General features: G+C 40.4%; 2 protein-coding genes across 2 annotated transcripts; one reads left to right on the top strand and one right to left on the bottom strand.

The window, feature by feature from the left end:
• Positions 1-305: 305 nt before the first annotated feature.
• Positions 306-6,961, top strand: mettl17 (methyltransferase like 17). The gene is made up of 14 exons (XM_075482826.1): positions 306-467; positions 1,882-2,023; positions 2,116-2,265; positions 2,370-2,457; positions 2,698-2,779; positions 2,876-2,949; positions 3,025-3,119; positions 3,211-3,281; positions 3,931-4,038; positions 4,155-4,223; positions 4,312-4,362; positions 4,442-4,534; positions 4,622-4,818; positions 6,095-6,961. The coding sequence occupies exons 1-14, from the start codon at positions 366-368 to the stop codon at positions 6,189-6,191; spliced, it is 1,419 nt and encodes a 472-aa protein (XP_075338941.1). The 5' UTR covers positions 306-365; the 3' UTR covers positions 6,192-6,961.
• A 1,968-nt stretch (positions 6,962-8,929) lies between these two features.
• On the bottom strand, positions 8,930-13,980 carry sdr39u1 (short chain dehydrogenase/reductase family 39U, member 1). Its single transcript, XM_075482827.1, has 6 exons — positions 13,844-13,980; positions 13,127-13,233; positions 12,839-12,921; positions 10,967-11,088; positions 10,718-10,870; positions 8,930-10,342 (listed from the first exon to the last, which is right to left on the bottom strand). The coding sequence occupies exons 1-6, from the start codon at positions 13,857-13,859 to the stop codon at positions 9,915-9,917; spliced, it is 909 nt and encodes a 302-aa protein (XP_075338942.1). The 5' UTR covers positions 13,860-13,980; the 3' UTR covers positions 8,930-9,914.
• Positions 13,981-20,250: the final 6,270 nt, after the last annotated feature.

Genomic DNA, 20,250 nt, shown 5'->3' with positions numbered 1-20,250 from the left:
AAGACCACTCACTCTATTGTTAAAACAAAGTGGGAGAAAAAAATTCTGCACGATTGCGTATTGGCAGTTATTAATGCAACGGCTATGCAGATTATGGCACAAAAAAAGATTAGCTTAGATATGAATTTTGATATAGTCTGTTCATATGTAAGTTTATCCAAAAGTGCGAAACTTCTCCAAAAGTAACATGTTGGACAGCATCCGTTTACACGGGCAGAGTGAGGACATCCTTTAGATCTCTTTATGGCGGAACAAAACTTTGAAGCTAAAGGGTTCCGCTTTGGCTAATGGTCGGAATTATTTTTTTGAAGGGATGCAGACGCATAGCGTGTTATATCAAGGTGTAGATAAAAAAATAAAATTTTATGCCGTTTGAACCCCGCTCAGTCACCAGTGACATGGCATCGAGGAGCTATGGAGTCTGTGTTATCTGCCAGAGGGCGGCTGGGGTGAAGATGATGTTCAGGGTGCGTACTGTTAGTGGGTGTTATTGAGGGCAGCATCTTTACTGTGGAGGTCAGATAATAACATGTACATGTGTCTCTCTAAACCAGAGGTCTTCAACAGGGGGTCCGCGAAATCTTTGGTTGATAAGACGATTTTTAACTTTCTTTTTTTTTTTCACCTTTTTTTTTTTTCAAATTTTTTTTTCTCACAAATTGTGTGCAAACGTGTGCCATCCACAGATGGTTTGAGGATTCATTGTCCCATCTACATGCATGTTTTAAGTTAAAATCTGTGGATTATTTGAATAGCTCAGTGTTGTATGCAAGATGTTTGTTTATAAATGGCAGTGGCACGGCCACCCTGTACCTTGCACATGTTTAAAATGAAAAACATGAATATATTAACCTGTGTATTATTTGAATAGCTTAGTATTGAATGTACAATAACAGAGTAGCTATGTTTATACACGGCACTAGGCCCCGTTAAATATAAAACACAATTGTATGCCATATAAATAGTAGGGGGGTCCCTGCTCCAACTCTCCATCAGTTTGGGGGTCCCTGGCCTGAAAAACGTTGAAGACCCCTGCTCTAAACCATCAATTTGGTCGATGACACAAATGTTAGTGTCCGATTGTGTCAATCCATAAATTAAAGTTTGTGCCATTTAATCTGTCGTCACTTTTTTACAGACTTCTTTCTGTTTAATCCTTGTTTGAAAATTTGAGACAACGCAATTTATTCATTCTGATGAGCAGCTATCTGCTTTGTTTTTTGGATTGTATGCTGTTTTATCTGTCTAACCTGTTTTTTGTTTTTTTTGTCCTTGAAATATATGATTCCTTAAAATAAGAGTTTATATATGGCACTTGTAATTATGTTGCAGCTCTGGGCTATAAGGACGTTTCATAACTTCCTGTCTCTCAAGCAGCTCCTGGCGACGTTAATCACGTCCAACTGTCATTCAGCCATTACTTAGTTTATTATTGTCTTCTCAGAACAAGAACTAAAGTCAAGCTACTAGTATTGGTTTACAATACAGTCTGAGCACAACAGTACAACTATTCACCACCTTATCATGAGCACAGAGAAGACACAAAGACAAACTGTGAGCAGATTAACAGTCATTCTTTGTGACTTCAACTCTGTATATGTGGGCGCCTCTCTAGTACGAGTAACAAGGAAGCAGCTTGAGCAGCAGCTCAGGGCATAAAATACATGTGATGAAAAGATTAAACAAAGAGCAAAGTTTAAATCATTGGCCAGACTCCTAACAGTCATTGTATTGTGCATATCTCATATATAAATAAACTTAAATGCATTAGAAGAGTGTGGGTTAATCAGTGAAGACATCATTATTGTCTTAATCCACAATCTTATTTCAATTTAAGTCATAGGTGGTTAAAACTGTGATCATTTAATCCTTTTATTTTAGGGAATGAGCGCCGTGGCTCACCCACAGCCCCAGGCAGACTTCCTGAAAGGTGAACTGCACAGGAAGCACCCAGGTGTGACCAACCTGAAGACTCTGCGACTACCTGAGGAGCTCCAGATGGCTGCGCAGTCCATTATTCACGGTAAGCTCATTTGTCTTCATCAGATCCTCTGATCTCTGTGATAAACGACTTTGACAAACTGCTCTGCCACTCGTCTGTCTCTCCACCTGTAGGAGCTCAGGTGCCCCAGCTTCCTGAGCGCGTTCGCAAAGTCACAAACTTCCTGTGGAGCCGGAAGCGAGCCGTCGAGGATGTGACGCTGAGGCAGAAGGGGGTAAGCCTGGAGAAAGAGCTCTGGGAGAAAGCCATGCAGAAGAGAGGAGGTGGGTGACGGATGCATCAGGTGATAATAACAGATATAATCGGGGGCTGTGAGAGGAGTTTATGGTGCAACAGCTGGAGAAAATAATTGTGCTTCCTTTTGCAGATATCGATGAGCAGGTGCTGGAGGACCGCATCAGGAAGAGGGTTTTCTCAGAGCTCAGAAGAACGACATATCACTGGACTCCCCTGAAGTAGCGCATTTTATCCATCGTACATGTTGCTCTATTTAGGCTGATTTGTGCCGGTGCTGACAAATATTTAACAATTTAAACCTTAGATCTTAGATGAGAAACTCTTTTGTTGGTTCATACATTCAATACATGAATCTTATGTGGACATATTAGCCTGTAAACTGTGACCTCAGTCCAGCAGCCACACGTCAGAGCTTAAGTTTGAGGTGTAGTAGGTGTAGCTCACTGTCTGCCTTTCAGGTTCGATGAGGAGATGGGTGTTGTGTACATGGCAGCTCGGCTTGCTGGAGGCTATGCTGCAGTGAGGAGAGCTTTAAATGAGGTAATGAAGTGATGTGGATGAGATTATGACCCCTGGACTTCAGCTTTTATCAGTCCTAAATGAACATTTCTTTCGTTTTTTATTTTGTTGATTCAGATAAAGAAGAGGGATCCTTCGTTTGCTCCCCAGTCACTCCTGGATTTCGGTTCAGGACTTGGAACAGTTGCCTGGTTGGTGTGCAAATAGATACAGAGTTTCTAAATTGAATTGAAACAATCAGTTGAGTGTGGTTTCTTCTGCCACAGGGCGTCACACTCCTGCTGGGGCGACACTTTCAAGGAGATGGTGTGCGTGGACAGCTCTGGAGCGATGAACATTTTAGCAGAACGACTTCTCAAAGGTACACACAGACTGTTTAGATCCTGTTTTTTAATGCAAAAAATGTAGGATTTAATGACAAACTGAGCATTTGTGTGGATTCTGTTGCACAGGCGATGACGAAAGAGCCGAACCTCACATCAAACAGGTTTATTTCAGACAGTTTCTGCCCGTCTCCCCTAAGGTAAGACCCCCCTTTTTTTAGAAAGTCACTTTCGCCAAAAAAATGATACATCCAAATCTTTTCAGTTTAAAAAATGAAGTAAATATACTTGGAAAATAATCATCTTGGATCCAAAAGTAATATGGAACAAGGCGCTTTTTTTTGTTGGTTGTGTCGTTTAATCATTGATGATGAACTGCTGAATATATTGGGTCAGGACAAGCTTGTAAAAGCTTGAGATCTTATATTCTATCATATATAAGTATGTATATTAATATATCTTCTTATTATATCTTTTACTTTCATTGAAAACAATGGTCTGGAATCAGTATTATTCACATACATTTAACATGAAGTTACTGTTGGTAAATGATAAGATTAATTTATTGTTCCCCGGATTTCTGATGAGGCAGTGGTTGTCTCGGTTTTTTGACAAAATATCCAGAATAGATCTATTTTTGCATTATTATTTTTGATAAAGGTGTTGGCTTGTGTCAATAAAAAGAAAAAAAAGAGAAAGAGAGACAAACATAAACAGAAATCACTGAAAATCTGAGAATTATAAGTACAGCGCGGGGTTAAAAAAGTTGACCAAATGCAGCGAATCCTTTGTGTAATTTGGATGTTGTTAATGTTGCAGATTGTGTGACTGTCCAGCTTCTTCTTGCAGGTACAGTTTGATTTGGTGGTCGCGGCTTTCACCCTGTCGGAGCTTCCCGATGCCAAAGGGCGAGAAGAGGCAGTGATCACTCTGTGGAGAAAGACAAGCTCATACCTGGTCAGTTTAAACAATGACAGAAAGGGCACAAATACAAAAGCACATTTATTAGAAATATTACGGTAATGTCCTTTTTCCTGGGAGTTGATAATGTATTTAACATCTTTGTACTTCAGGTGTTGGTGGAAAACGGCACCAAAGAGGGTCATCAAATGCTTATGGAAGCCAGAGACACTTTAGTAAAGGTACCAAAGTTTAGTAACTAAGACAGCGGCCTAATTTGGCTTTAAAATATTTAACACAGTTATTCAAATTGAAATGCTTGTTCTCCAGAAACAAGAGAAAACTGTGCACGACCCCAGGCCAGCATCAGTGTTTGCTCCGGTATGTTGAACATCTTCCTCTTTCAGCCCGGTGCGTCTCGGTGTTGTTGCAGCTCTTCACTGTTGTTCGCTTTTTCCAGTGTTCTCACCAAATGATGTGTCCCAAACTGGCTCAGGAGTCCGTCACACCCTGCAACTTCCAGCAGAAGTACCATCCTCTTCCTCTGCCCGGGGTGAGACTCAGCTCTTTGAAACCAAGAGCAGGTGTAACAGTTAACTGACGTCACACATCTGTGACTTCCACGTCTACCTTCTTTCAGCACAACGACCGTCAGACAGAGAAGTTCATCTACCTGATACTGAGTCGAACAGAACCGGCCAAAGCGGAAACGGAAGGCGTGGAGTGGGCCAGGCTGATCGCTCCGGTGTTACGCAGGACACGACACGTGCACTGCAAGATGTGCTGCCCTGATGGACAGCTGCAACACTTAGTGGTGACGGCACGAAAACACAGCAGGTAAAGCATCCTGCGGCACACCAACAGATCAGGAGAGCCAGTGTTTCGCTTTGAATGATAACATGTGGAGCAAAACGTGGCTCTGGGGTCGGCGCCCCTTTGGCTCACCTGTCAGAGCGCCCTCACCTCACACAGAGGCCGAGTCCTGGACACCGCTTCCGCGGTTCGAATCCGTCGAGGTTTCTTTATTGTTCGTCATCCTCTTTTTGTCTCCCCCACTTTTTTTTTATCTCTCTTGTCAATCTTCTTTAATCATATACCGAATATACTATCAATCAGTGATAAATAACTATAGAGAATGCAAAGTTTATTTGTTTGGACACCACATTGTGTTCTCGCTTGCTCTAAATTCTAACTTCAGGATGCTGTTTCTTCTCTCAAACTGTTTGTTCAACCTCTAAAATCCTATCTCAGTCCATTTCTTATCTTCATAACCAAATCTAAAAACATCTGTCCACCAAAAGTGGGGAAAAAGTGGAATTTTTAATGATTCAATATTAAAACACATAATTATTATCAATACAGTGACTCACTAAATGTACAACACATGACTCCATACAGTTAACACATCTCTAGTGTACTTTGGTTGTATTATAATTTATTTACATAAATTAATTAGCCTAATAAGCTTTTTAAAAAGCATATCTTACATCCAGTAAGGTCCAATCTCCTTTCTTCTTCTTCCTTTCACCCACTCGTCTCTAGATTTGACCTTTTTAGCCAAACAAAAAAAAGTCTAACCAGTCAAAAATGGTCTTATTTAGAGGTAATTGGGGAGCATTCCTCACAAGGCGCCCTGTCCCAGCATGCAACACGTTTGTCACCTCCCAACTCCTGTACTCACATTAAACAACTTATTTAGCTGTCAAACGAAAGGAGATCGTGAGGGGAAAAAGCTTTAGAGTATGGCGCATTGGTCATGGATCTGGGGGCAGATCTTATGTGGATCAGAAAGTGAAGGCAGACTGACGAACGTTTAGAAGAAAAACGTGTCAAAAAATAGATCATCTGATTTCAAACAATACGGCGCTTCATTTTACTGTAAAAAAAAAAGTGAACCTTCTCTGTCTAAACTCAAGTAACCGCACAAGAAATCCAAAATGTTTTGACTGAAATCGGGAACTTTGTGATCAGAGAAGACGCCGAAGCTTGAAATAGAGCAGACGTGAAGTGTCGGCTTCTGTAATCGTGTAGTCTGCGATCCTCTGTGATCTGGACCTTTTGAATCTCGTGCCGTTCGACGCTCCTGGATTTGATTGAGTTTTATCTTCTTCAGAGACGTGTACCGCTGCGCTCGGAACAGCGACTGGGGAGATCAGGTGCCGGTGATCCAGAAAGTCGAGGAGGACGTCGTCCACTCTGAATCAGAGTGAAGACGGGAGCGTCTCCCATCCAAGTGATCAAACTTTCAACCAAACACACGTCTGCTGCTGACTGCAGAGAACAACTGCATTTCCTCAACGATGTGTGGCTGTAACTCTACTCACCTTTGTTGTTTGTTGTTATTCTTTTCTTTAAACTGAAATTTTATGTTTCTTCTTGTGTATGTTTTGTTGCTCTGAATTCAAATTCACCTTCGTGTGAATAAATATAATCATTTTATTGAATGAATCACAATTTGCTTTTGTTTAAGCCTCTAACTGTGATTTTGAAGGAATATTTCCACTGCTGTGATTGTAGGCAAGGCAATTTTATTTATAGAGCACAATTCATACACAGGGCAATTCAAAGTGCTTCACAGCTACATAAAATCACAAGAAGGCAATACAATCATTAAAAAGAAATAAAAAATTAAATAAAGAAATTAAAAACCCATTAAAATAATTATTAATTAATTAAAAAGCAAAGAGTGCAGATAAAACACTTTCAGGTGTCATATGCACAGCTAAATAGAACTGTTTTCAGCCTGGATTTAAACATTGTCAGAGTTGAGGCCTGTCTCACATCTTCTGGAAGGCTGTTCCAGATGTTAGGAGCATAAAACTGAAACGCAGCTTCACCTTGTTTAGTCCTGACTCTGGGCACCAGCAGGAGACCCCTCCCTGAGGTTCTCAGAGCCCGAGTTGGTTCATGTGGCTCTAACGTGTCAGAGATGTACTTTGGCGCTTGACCGTGAAGAGACTTGTACACAAGCAGAGCTGTTTTAAAGTCTATTCTCTGAGCGACAGGAAGCCAGTGCAGAGACCTGAGCACTGGACTAATATGGTCGTATTTCCTGGTTCTAGTCAGGACTCGAGCAGCAGCGTTCTGGATGTACTGCAGCTGTCTTACAGCCCGTTTAGAGAGCCCAGTGAGCAGGCCGTTACAGCAGTCTAACCTGCTGGAGACAAACGCATGGATTAGTCTTTCTCAGTCTGGTTTAGACACTATTCCTTTGATTATGGCAATGTTTTTTAGATGGTAAAAAGCTGCTGATGTTACAGATTTAATGTGGCTGTTAAAGTTCAGGTCTGAGTCCAGTATTACCCTGAGATTTCTAACTTGATAGTTAGGTTTTATAGAGAGAGTCTCAAGGTGACTGATAACACTTTCTCTTTGTTTCTGTGAGCCACAGACAATGATTTCAGTTTAGTCTGAGTTTAGCTGGAGGAAATTGTTTTGCATCCACACACTGATCTGTTCGATGCAGCGACACAGTGTATCTACAGGCCCGTGTTCTCCTGCCGTCAGTGACACGTAGATCTGAGTGTCATCTGCATAATTGTGGTAGGACACATTATAGCTGCGTATTAGCTGGCCTAGTGGAAGCATGTACAGATTGAACAATACGGGTCCCAGGATTGACCCCTGGGGAACCCCACAGGTCATAGCCATTTGGTCTGAGACACAGTTACCAATTTCAACAATATATTTCCTGTCCTCCAGATAGGACTTGAACCAGTTTAAAGCACGACCAGAGATTCCCACCCAGTCTTCTAACCTCTGTAATAAGATCGCATGGTCAACTGTGTCAAAGGCAGCACTCAGGTCCAGCAGAACTAAGACTGTGACTTTACTTGCATCTGTGTTCAGGCGGATGTCATTTGTCACCTTGATCAGAGCTGTCTCAGTGCTGTGGTGGGGCCTAAAGCCTGACTGGAAAGTATCAAAAGCATTGTTATACAGGAGAAAGTCACTAAGCTGTTGGTATACAACTTTTTCTAGGACTTTGCCTAAGAATGGCAGGTTTGATATTACTGTGGCATCAAGATTGCTCTTCTTTAGAAGGGGCTTAATGACAGCAGTTTTTATGCCTTTGGAAATGTTCCAGTCTGGAGTGAGATGTTGACTAGATGAGCGAGTTGTGGTAACAAACTGCTCAGCACAGACTTTAGGAATCTAGTGGGCAACTCATCAAGGCAGCACGTTGATGAACTCAGGCTGCAGATGATCTCTTCAACTGTTTCGTCAGTAACAGGTGTGAAATGTGTCAGCTCTAGGTGTCTAGCTGGCTGCAGAGTAGTTATTTGGGTTGTGGAAATTATTGCATTTTTAATGAACTTTGTCATTAAAGAATGTTGCAAACTCATTACACTTGGATGTAGACATGAGTTCTAAAGGCAGTGAAACTGGAGGGTTTGTTAATCTGTTTACTGTAGCAAACAGGACACGAGAGTTGTTACTGCAGTTTTTGATGATTTCAGAAAAATAACTCTCCCTTGTTCTACGTGAAGTAGAACAAAGAACAAAGTGGATCAAAGAAAAATGGGATTTTGTGATTTACCAACAACCGTTTTCTGAGTAAACTGGTAGAATGGGAAGTTTTCAACTTTCATTTATCTCTTGTTGTTTAATACTGTCGGCCAGGCTACACAAGATATTTGATAACACCATATTTGGCTCCGTAAACTTGCAGTGGGATTTATTTTTTTTTTTTTGGTGTGTGTTGACTGGAACGATTGAGAAAATAATCAGAATTGTATATAATAAATAATATAAGTAAAAGCCCCACTGTTCAGATAATGCAGCCTGCATCCTCCTTTCGTCCCAACGTACGTGAAGTAAATGCTGCTTGAAAGGTCAAACAAAAAGCCACATTTTTCGTAACATCAGTAAAAATGAAGCTCCAGTGCGTCCTCTGTGTATGTGAGGACATCACCACGCTGCTCTCATGTACTTTTTCAGAAATGTTTATTTTGTTCTTCATTTAAACAAAGAGCTCAGCACAACACTGCAATCGGAATGAACAATTCTACCAGAATTATAGCTCAATTCAGTGGATTGGGATCCTATTTGGCTGTTTTTGACCTAATCTGCATTATCAAACATGACAGCTTATTAAAATCCTTTGCAGATCCATTTGTTTATTTGCTGTCGTTGACCCAGTTGAGTTTCATGAGCATGTTCAGATAAATTAATCTTTAATGAGTCGAAGTTGCTGTGGAAGTGGAAAAGAGGGGAAATTTCTTGAGCAACTTTCAGCTGACCGGATTCACGACTAAAGTGTTCACTGATGTCATATTTTGCTTTGTCATTTCCTCACAACTGAACAATTACATTCCGATTCAAACAGAATTCATGAAGAAAGCCACACTTTAAGGACAAGAGTAAATAAAACGAGCGCAGGTCCCTGCTCATATATTTCAAACATGGAGGTTTTTATTAACCCCATCACTACACGATTTCCAACCCCCAACTCACCTGTGTCCTCTGGACCCTTATCCTCCATCATTTACCAGATGCTTTTCATCAAAACAACTCAAATGAGGACCACATTGTGGAGCATTGTGGGGTTCAGCATCTTGCCAAAGGATCCTGCAACTTCCAAGTATTCTGGGTAACTTTGCAATTGACGACTACCTGAGCTGCAGGAGGCTCATTAAGCCTCGTCAGTCTGTCCACCGTCTAGTTTTCTTGTCTGTGCAACCTACTGGACAGTAAACACATCAGTTTGGCAAAAGTATTTAGTATGTATTTTAATGAAAAGCATGAGCAGATACCCAGAATTTTATTCAAATTCCAGTTTTTAAAACAAGATTCCTTCACTGGTTTTATGTGATATGAAAACGCCAACAAACTGATGATGATTTTACCCACATATGAGCCCACGTATATCTGTTCAAAATCATGGAATACAGTAAATAGGAGCACAAAATGACAGAAAATTCCTTTGTTTATTAACTCCCGACAATCTGCTTCAAGGCCGATGTCAGGTCAGGGTACTGGTACTGAAACCCAGACTCTAAAGTCCTCTTCGGTAGGACTTTCTGGCCCTCGGTGAGGATCACGGCCCTCTCAGAGCCCATCAGGGTGTTCATGACAAAGCCAGGCACAGGAAAGATGGTGGGCCGCCTCAGGACCCGACCTAGTTCTTTAGTGAACTCGTAGTTGGTGTTGAGCGAGGGTGCGACTCCGTTGTACACCTGCGGTGAGGGGGAGGGAGCGTCAGCAGGGGGCTCCAGATTGTGGGCGATGATTCCTGCCAGGTCCGAAACATGGATCCAGGGGAAGGGCTGCCTTCCAGAACCAAGGGTGCCCCCGAGGCCGAGCCAGAAAGGGAGCAGCATTTGCTTCATGGCACCACCGTCACGACCCAGCACTGCCCCTGGTGGCCGGAGGGGGAAATGAAGAAGACAAAAAAAGTATTAAATTTTGCAGCTTTTGTTGTCTAAGTCCCAAACCAGCTTAGCCTGAGCCTCACTGCTGACCCAGCAGGTAAATCTATTTACGCTTTATTTGACTCTTTTACCGTCCTCACGCCATAAATTCAATACAGTTGACTAATACATCTTCAGAGTTTAAAGACAAAGCTAAAATGTGACAATGTTTGTATTATTGAATATTTCTGCCTCTCCAATTGAGGAGCGAAAATCTATAGAGTCGATGTGCAAATTCATCAGCCTGCTGAATAAATAATGAGCGTCCTCTCAGCAGCTTTTTTATCACCGACGTCGCACCAAAACATAATCGTTGCACATACCGGGCCGGATGACGACTTGTTTGGTGGTTTTTGCCACATTCTCAGGAAGACGCGCCGCACCCTCCCACTCTTTGACAAGTTTTGAGAGGAGGTCAAACGGCTTCCACTCGCTGTCTTCTGTATACTCAGCTGCCACACTGGGTTTGTAGCAAGCTGTGGGTGAAGCAGTAAAAAATGGGAGCGTTAATGTGTCCGTCTTTATTTGGCGTTAGTTCAACAGGTGTGCTTCACAACCAGCCGCACACGTACCTACACCTGATACCAGCACCCAGGAGTGAGGTGGGCTGGGGGAGGCAGCGATGGCTTGAGACAGAGCTTTTGTAGTGTCAACGCGACTGGTGAACAAATCCTTTTTATAGCTTTCATTCCACCTTAAACAAACAACAGAAAAATAGGCCAAAATCTGGTGTTACAAACAACAGAATTACTGACTAGTATGAGATGTACAGGATGGCTCAATAAAGATAAGAGATAGAAAATGAAGATAAATGTCATTAAAATCCCAAAAGATTGTGCCCATATATGACTTGTCGTCATTTTTCTTCCAAACGCGTGCATTAGTGTTGTTTAGTACAGTTTAGACTATTCCGGTTTCAAGTTTTCCGACAGATTTTTGGAGACCGGCTGTAAAATTTTGCTCCCTTTGATCCACAAGAGCACAAGTGAGGTCTGTGCAGAACTCTGATCCTTTGTACTGACTTCTGACTTTAAGCTGGTTCTTCAGCTCATCCTAAATATACTGGATTAGTGTTAAACTTTGTGCAGATTACCTTGTGAGGCAATGTAAGAGAATCACGGGGTGTTTTGAGCTGGTTCGTTACTGGGAGAGTAAAAGTGTGCCACAGCATCAGTTATATCAGGACCGAAGAGGATTTTCTTCATTGAACAAAGAGCAAAGAGCAGCTCTTCTGACAGTCTACCACAAAAATTAGATCTATTAACATGCTCGGCCGGTGGCAAATTATTAATACAATTAACTTTAAGTTCACCAATGATAGATATGGTTCATTAAGGGAACTACAGCCCCATTTTAAAACAGTTTCCATAAACGGCTTCTCAGATTGTGTAACAAATACCCGACCTGTCAACTGCTGTATTTCTGACGCCAGAGCATTTATTTCCAAAACTGTTACCGCAATGTTGAAAACAATAAGGACAAACTGAATGACCAACTTCTGGCAGCAAGAGGATGAAAAACGTCAACATAAGTGTCGATTTGTCTTTGGCTGTTCAACCAAAAATGGCTGTCACTAAGACTCCGAGTCTGTCCCTGCACCCACTTTAGTTTATATATTTTTTTACATTTATTGCAATTAAATACCTAATTTTATTAACAAAAAATTCAACCAAATCCGTTCATGTATTTCCATCTTATTAACTTGTACATAAGAACGCTTTAACAGTGTTGTTAAAAAGAGGAGAAAATGACAAAAACAGCATAAAATAAAACAAGTGTGGACAATTTTGATGAACCACACACATGTAAAAAAAGGAACATATTTCCAAGATCTGCCTCTACTTTTTCTTTAAGATAAATTCAATTAATCAGAACTAAAATATTGCCTATATTTTATCTTATTTCCTTCATTTCCAGCAGCACTTACTGTATTATCATGGTTTCTAACTAAGATTTTGACCAATTCCTCGTCATTTGTTTCAAGGCTTTAATTTGAAATGCACTGAAAATAAAAAGAAATAACAAACAATCCATTTCTTATTTCATTCTAATGGCCTTTTACCCCCGACGACATTAATACTGTTGAATAAGGCGGGCAAAGAAAACACAAAAGAAGTGTAGTTTGTCTTCGTTTCACAACATAGTTGACTCTTGAGTGCTTCGGAAACATGCCAACACACAGTTCCACAAGGCTTAGTGTATGGCACAATATTTCTTGGCAACTCAATTTGACAGCTTCAGTCTTCTGGTTGCATTCCTCCTCTCAGCTTCAACAGTAAACGCACAGTTTATCCTCCGACTTAGCTGAACAAAGCAGCTACTTGTATCGACATGAGTGTCCCAGCCATCGTTGATACTGTACATATCCACAAGCCTGCGGTCTAACAGACACAGAAAATATTGGCGGTCTCTTTACTCTGTAGTTCTGCTTATTTCTTACTCACCATCGAAGCGGGTTCAAGACATTCTCTCCTGCCAGGTTAACAGCACCATCACACGGTGGGAGGCCTTTAGACTCCAATTCACCCTGCAGGTGCCAGGAGGAGCAGTGGATTTGTAGTAAAGCACAGCGATTGGCATAGCGATGGAAAGGAGAAAAAATAAATAATTGTACATTTCAACATACTGGTTGAAAAAGTTCATTTGAAGCTATTTGGCCTGAATCACAGGCTCTTAAATTGGCCTTGGTCTCCTGTCTTTTACTGTCACTCTGTATCAACCTGAGATCATACCCATGTTATCTTCCCTGGTCCTGGTTGGCGAGATATCACTGTGACCTCATGGCCCTTGTCTTTGAGCAGGCGCGTCAGCTCACGGCCCACAAAGCCAGATCCGCCTCCTGCAAGGACGACAATAGAGAGAAACAGAGCGAACAGAATATAAGGTTAAAACTATGACCATATATATGATGAGGAAGGCTGTTCGTATTGGCCCTAAGTTTTCAAAAGTTAGTAAATACAATTGTCCAGACTCAAATACCATGAGGTGATCATAGCAGAAATGTTGTTGTTGAACATGTAAAGTTTTTGTTCAGAGCATTTCAAAGAGGTGTTGATTAAACTTGATCTTTTAGCTGTTTAAATGGATTGCATCTGTTATTTAACCTAGCCTCTCTGATAGCAGTGTAAAGGGTAAAAATCACAGAAAGCAGTGCGCATGCGTATGATGCACGCTTACAAAACGGGATTCTGCCGTTCCTTGACGACCGAACTTAGTTTGAATAACAATATAAAACAAACAAACTCAGAAACAGTGTTCATTGTATGATCCAAAGGCTGACACGTGGTTTATAGACCAACTGCATATGTTAGTTGACTAAAACATAAATGCTGCTCAATTACTGACTGCAGATTTATTATTAGCTAACAGCTAGCTAGTAGCATTATGTCACACTGACCTTTCCGAATCGCTTTTATAAAAAGAACTAACTCTGTAAACGACCCACATACCTATTAAGACTCTCATCGCCCGCAAACTACCGTCAGGCACTGAGTTTAAATCTCTGATAGTAGCAGTTTCTCACACCTTGCCCGTCCGACTGTGCTGCTTTGACACGGTTTGCAATTTATTTGATCATTTCTGGACCAATGGGCGTCCCGTAGTCCAGGCAGGCGTTTGCGTCATTTTGTAGTTATACTGTATCTTGGCTGTAGTCATGGAAACACCTGCCGACTGCTGGTCTCACGGATGTTTTCATCACAGCGAGGATGCACTGGGGGGAAAAAGATAGTTATTTTATTAAATTCATTAATAAAGTAAAATTTGGGGAAATTAGATGTTTAATTCTTATTTATGGTTAACTTTTAATGTGACATTATAAAGATGTAGCGTTAAAAAAAAACAATGAGTAGAGGTCTAATAATTTAGGCATAAGTGTATATTGAGTAGTTGTTTGCCAAGACGTAGATATTATAGATAATTCTGGCAGGCTACTGTTTGTCAAAATGAATTAATAAAACTCAAGTTACTGTTTAAAAAGTCATACACAAAAGATGCAGTGCTTAATACTGGTATACACGTTATTTTGTGAGTTTCTTTTATAATTTTGTGCTTATTTCAATACTGGGGGAAAAAAATCTACTATATCTGTTAAGTGAATGATGGGGATTTATTTCAGTTTGGTTTTATAATAATATTAAGCACATTGCAACTTTGTTTTGCACTCGTAGAAAATGTGTCAGCTTTACTATTATTGACATCTGGTACTATTAACTTACTTGGTGCAGGCTTCCCGATACAACTGGAGGACTTTATAATGTTAATAAGACATATGTATGTTAGTTAGCCCTAGTGCAACCATTTCCTGACAAAAAATTGCCAAGTCACTATAAATCTTATGATCCATTAGATTTATTAAGGATCTCATCTGACTAAAAATGTGTGACTTTGTGGGGTTGATGTAACAGGAAGGTGTACAGCATGTGTCAATCACAAAGCTTCCCTGGGAAATGCATGGATAGAGATTTTAATTATGTTAATATCAAGAATATAAGTCTGTCATAAAATAGTGTTCCTAATTTTTATGTAAATGGTCTATTTAAGCAACAAATTATCATTAAAATCTTGACAGTTTCCCCTATCTCACATATTAAACATCACTGAAGATCTGGGACAGAGTACTTTGAGGAATAATTTGAGGCAGTAATTTGATTACTTTGATTGAGGGAAATATTCCTTAAGGGACTTGAGATAATTTCGACCTACACAGGCATCCAGTGTTAATAATGATGTTTACAATGTTAAGAATGCCACAAATAACTTTTTTTTGTTGTTGTTGTTTACATGGAACAAGGAACTTAAACTGAATTACCAAATGAATCAATCCACTTTTTAGTAGTTGTTACTTAAATTCTCTTTTATTTTAAAAAGTTAAAATGTTAATCTTGTCTATTTGTGCAGGAATAGACTTTTTTAAATTCATACTTTTATATTCACAAAAATATTAGAATCCTTCAATCAATATAAGACTTTCTTTCCCTTCTTATTCATTTTACCTAAAAATGAAAAATAAAACATTTGTGCTTGGACAGTATGAACAAAATAAGGGGATGTAGGCTTGTTCTAAGATTAACACAAGTGTTCCAGAGTACTAAGAAACTAGAACCATGTACTCAAATTAAGGCTTGTAGTTTTTTATTCATTATTATTTTTATCTATTCATTATCATTTAGACACAGAAAGGCGTGACTGTGTTACTTGGGTGTGATATATTCGAGAATTTTCTTTTTGTGTAGATAGAAAATATCTTAGTGTATTTATTTATCATGGACAGTTGTTATAATGAGCTGTGGAAGTCAACATTTGCCAACACGTCTCAGGTGAGCCAAATTCCACATTGGTAAAAGCAGGAACTGTCATATTTAATTCATAAACGTCAGATTAATGTTTTTTTGTGGTATGACAGTAACATATATGGAAACTTATAAAATTCAATCTAAATAGGCGGGTTTTTTTCTTCGTTTTCCTCTCTGTACCAAACCCGGAAGTTGCCTGTGTGTGACGGCGGACAGCAAACACGTGGTTTTGATAAAGAGATAAATTGAGGCGCAGCCTCATTAACATCCTCTTTTCCTTTTTGCGGTGCTGGTGGTCGGACATACCTCGTGGAGGGAGCGAAAACCTGCGTGTTTCCAGCCTTATTCACGGTAAATGTCGGTGTTTAATATCAGACCTTCTTGTGTACGTCGCAGGTGATGCGTTTATGGTCGTATGTGAGGCTGTTTGTTGTGGTTATTTTCTCCAACCGCGTTTTTGTTAGCTCACTGCTACAGTAGCGCCAAACCGACCTCATGGCTCGAGTTCTTGGGATAAACGATAAGTAATGGCTAAAAAACAATAAAAGGTACACCCTTGTTTCTAAAACATCCCTAAATCCCCTAAAATGAAAGCATAGGATGTTTGTTTTTGTTTTTTGTGACACTTTCAGAGTTTATGGCCAGTTTTTGCTGCTCAGGCACGGATTGGATTCAGGTTTCCCTTATTTATTTTATTAGAAAAATAAACTATATACAGAACTGAAATAATTCGGGCTGTTTTAGTTTTTTGTGGTTACATAGGCTGCAGGTGCTTTCATGACTTATTTTAAATGACCTGTGAAAGAAGCCACGTTTTTATTTTCATTGTGAATTTCTGTTGAGTCGAACCATCAATGATGAGCTGCATGTGAGTCCGTGTTTCACCTGAAACTCATGATTATTCTTTCACTGCGCTGATGGGTTTGACTGTCTGGATACCAGTCAGGATGTTAAGTCTGTTGCTAGTTAAACTAATTTGTCATTTCCTTATTTTTTTTTTTTAGTGCTGAAGATGCCGCAACTTCCACGTTTTAATCAGGTAAGAGCTTTTTGCTTGTTAGCTGATGCACCGAGTTGAGGAGTTGTTCATGTTATGTTGGCTCTGGCCTATAGATTGGAAAGTATTATTTAATGATAAAGACCATAACTTGTTCTCAGTTTTGGCCTAAAGTGATTGCAAAACCCAGAACTTTAATTCTATCTGAATGTGTAATACTTAATAGAAATCTTTGAATAGTTTTGTATTTATTGGTTGATTCATTCAGGTTATGTATATTGTTTCATTAACTACATTAACCCATCTCATGCTGTAAGTGGCATCTCAAAATGGAAGTTTAAGCTCTTTTAGTTTGATACAGCCTTCCTTGCATCTTTGATGTCCTCTGAACATGCATCATGGTTTCACAGGAGTGCAGTTAGTCTCATAGGTCGGATGGGTCTTTACCTTACAAATTAACAAAGCTTAATGGATGCCATAATTGGTTAAATTAACCCCCCGCCTTTTTTTTTTTTTTTTTTTTTTTTCCTCCAGGTTGAACACAAATGGCGCCTCTAGGACTGGTAACCTCAGTGGGGATTAAATTCAACATTTATACTTTCATAGTGATTAATTGCAGGGCAGTTTCAAACTGAAGTAAATTTTCTGTTGCATTTAAAAATACAAACTCTGGCCAGTAATGTTTATGTAGTTGTGGTTTTATACAGCAGCAGTGTAAAGTTGACTTTTTTTTTTTTTTTTTTTTAACCTTCCTGTCGTGTTTGGGTCAAATCTGACCAATTTACAATAAAAATTGTTTTACATCTGATTGCCTCATGATATCATCCACACTATGCACTTAAACATATAAGTGATGATCACCTTTTTCATTGAATTTTGAGTGTTTTAATCAACCTGTGGTGTTCCTGGTCAAAAGTGACCGCCATAGGAAATGAATGGGTATCCAGACTGTATTCATCCATCAGACAGAAAACATCCCCATACACACCACCCCAACTCACTCGTTTCAGACTGAACAATGTCTTTGTGGGTACACATCTCATTCCTGCGCTTATGTGCCGATCCTCCCACGCGAAACAACTTCCTGATTAAACAATGTATCATATCTTCAGACTAGATGGGTGTCTGTTATGTGAACCCATCTCTTTCCCACGCTTTTGTGCCTATCCCTCACGTGAACCACACCTTCCAGACTAATCGGTGTTGGATGGCAGCTGAAGCCTCATGAAGCTTCCACAGGGTTCATCTGATTGTGCCAGAATGAACCAAAGTTTTGGGGCTTTGAAACCATACAGAACAGTGACATCTGATGGTGCACTGATAGGATCATCTGCTTCAACCAGCCTCCTTGTTATACTTTATATGTATAAAATACAAAGTGAAAAAAAAAAAAAATTGTTAGAAGTGCTATAAGTATAAAGTGAGGGGGGGTGCTTATGAAACAGGACCAGGCTAAAATGACTGCATGGGAAACATTTCACAGATTTTTATTTAAAAACAGGATTTACTCAACTGTGCTGGGTTTCAGCCTGTTTTGTCTTTGGCTGACGACTTCGCCAGCCTTGGAAAAAATCCTCACAGGGCACAGAGGAAGCTGGTGTGCAGAAAAAGTTAATTGCCAGCTTGTACAGGTGTGGCTATAACACCTTGTGGGTGACCCAGTACAATGTACACATGTGCTGAAGATGCAGTAGATTAGCACATGCAACCATGTTGCCAGCAGAGAGACACGACCCGTCCGCTGGCGAAATGACAAGCTGGCTGCCATCAGGAACATTTGGGACAGGTGGGTGGAGTGCCTACCACTTATGTACAATCGAGGCCCTGAGGTGAAGGTTGATGAGCGCCTGGTTCCTTTCAGAGGTCGCTGTTCCTTCAAGGTGTACATTCCAAGCAAACCAGGGAAATGTGGAATAAAGATCTGGGCAGCATGTGATGCCAGGAGCAGCTATGCCTGGAATATGCAGGTGTACATGGGGGAACCCTGTACTGGAAGGGCCGAAACAAACCAGGGCATGTGTGTTGTGCTGGACATGACAAACGGTCTCCAAGGGCATAATATCACATGTGACAACTTCTTCACATCATATGCTCTTGGTCAGGAGCTGCTGAAAAGAAAGGTCACCATGGTAGGAACAGTGAGGGAGAACAAGCCTGAACTTCCCCCTGCAATGGTATCGACCAGAGGAAGAGAGGCGCTCTCATCAAAATTTGCTTTCACCGACACACACACTCTTGTGTCATATGTTCCCAAGAAGAATAGAAATGTCATCCTGATGAGCACGCGACACAAAGACGCCGCTGTCAGCACCACAGAGGACAGGAAGCCCCTTATGATCCAGGACTACCACAAGAACAACGGAGGCGTTGACTGCCTTGATAAGGTAAATGTAAAGTTTCATCCATCATGCATTTTATTTTATTTTTATTTATGTGAATCATAGTGTGTAGGACAGATTCAATATTGCTCCCAATCTCTTATTTATTGTTCCTTTTATTGCAGCTTACTGGTACATACACCTGCAAGCGAATGACAGCCCGCTGGCCTGTGGCACTGTTCCACAACATCCTTGATGTGTCTGCTTTGAACGCATATGTGGTGTGGACGGCCATCGACCCAACCTGGAATCGGGGGAAGAGTTTCAAGAGGAGACTTTTCCTAGCAGAGCTGGGGAAAGCTTTGGTGACTCCTCTTATTCAACGGCGCCAGCACATTCCCCGCACACCAGCCTCTGCCAGTCTGGTTATGAGTGTGCAAGCCCCAGCCGCTGCCCTGGCTCTGGCTGCTCTCCCCCAACAGGGACAGGGGCAGAAAAGGAAGCGCTGTGGGCTCTGTGCCCCTAGAGACAACAAAACAAGCCTGAGATGCTGCAAATGTGATGCCTATGTTTGCAAGGTCCACATGTGTGTCACATGCCACTCATGTGACACACACGACTTCATGTTGAGTTTGGTTTTCCATTTATTTTTTACATTACATGTTCACTTTGTAATACATTCTCAGTGCCTATTTGTATTTTCACTGCAGTTATTTTATGTCTAATTCTATAAATGCATGTTAAACACTACTTTGAGACATTGTTCACAGCTAAAGAATGTTTAATAAAAAATTTGGTGGTGAAAAATGTTTTTTGTGCTAATTTAAGAGTAGTTAAAACAGACCGGTCAATTTTGACTGCGAACACAAAGGTAAGGGGCGGGAGGTGAACACGGCATGAGGGTTGTTGATGATGAAGTTATGTGGTTATAAAGTTACTGTTTTACTTGACTGAATCTTAAAGTATCTTGTTGTTTGTCTCTGTACTAACGGTACTAATAAAGACTTTGCACTAGTATCATTCAATGAGGTTTTTAAACTCTTTACTGATGTAAATGTGTTAAAGTTTAAATATATGCAGGATTTAAGAAATGGTTACAAAGTAAATGGAAATTATTTTAATAATAGTCTGGGGGGGGACCAGACTGCCCTGTTTGATCTTTATCTAGTAAAAACAGTTGTAACAAAAACAATTTTTTTCTCAATGTATGAGATAAATCAAGCATGTTTGACCAGGATACCCCCACA

This window comes from Odontesthes bonariensis, chromosome 14 (genome assembly GCF_027942865.1).
Source record: "Odontesthes bonariensis isolate fOdoBon6 chromosome 14, fOdoBon6.hap1, whole genome shotgun sequence".
Lineage (NCBI taxonomy): Eukaryota > Metazoa > Chordata > Actinopteri > Atheriniformes > Atherinopsidae > Odontesthes > Odontesthes bonariensis.
This window is presented reverse-complemented; position numbering and strand designations above follow the sequence as displayed.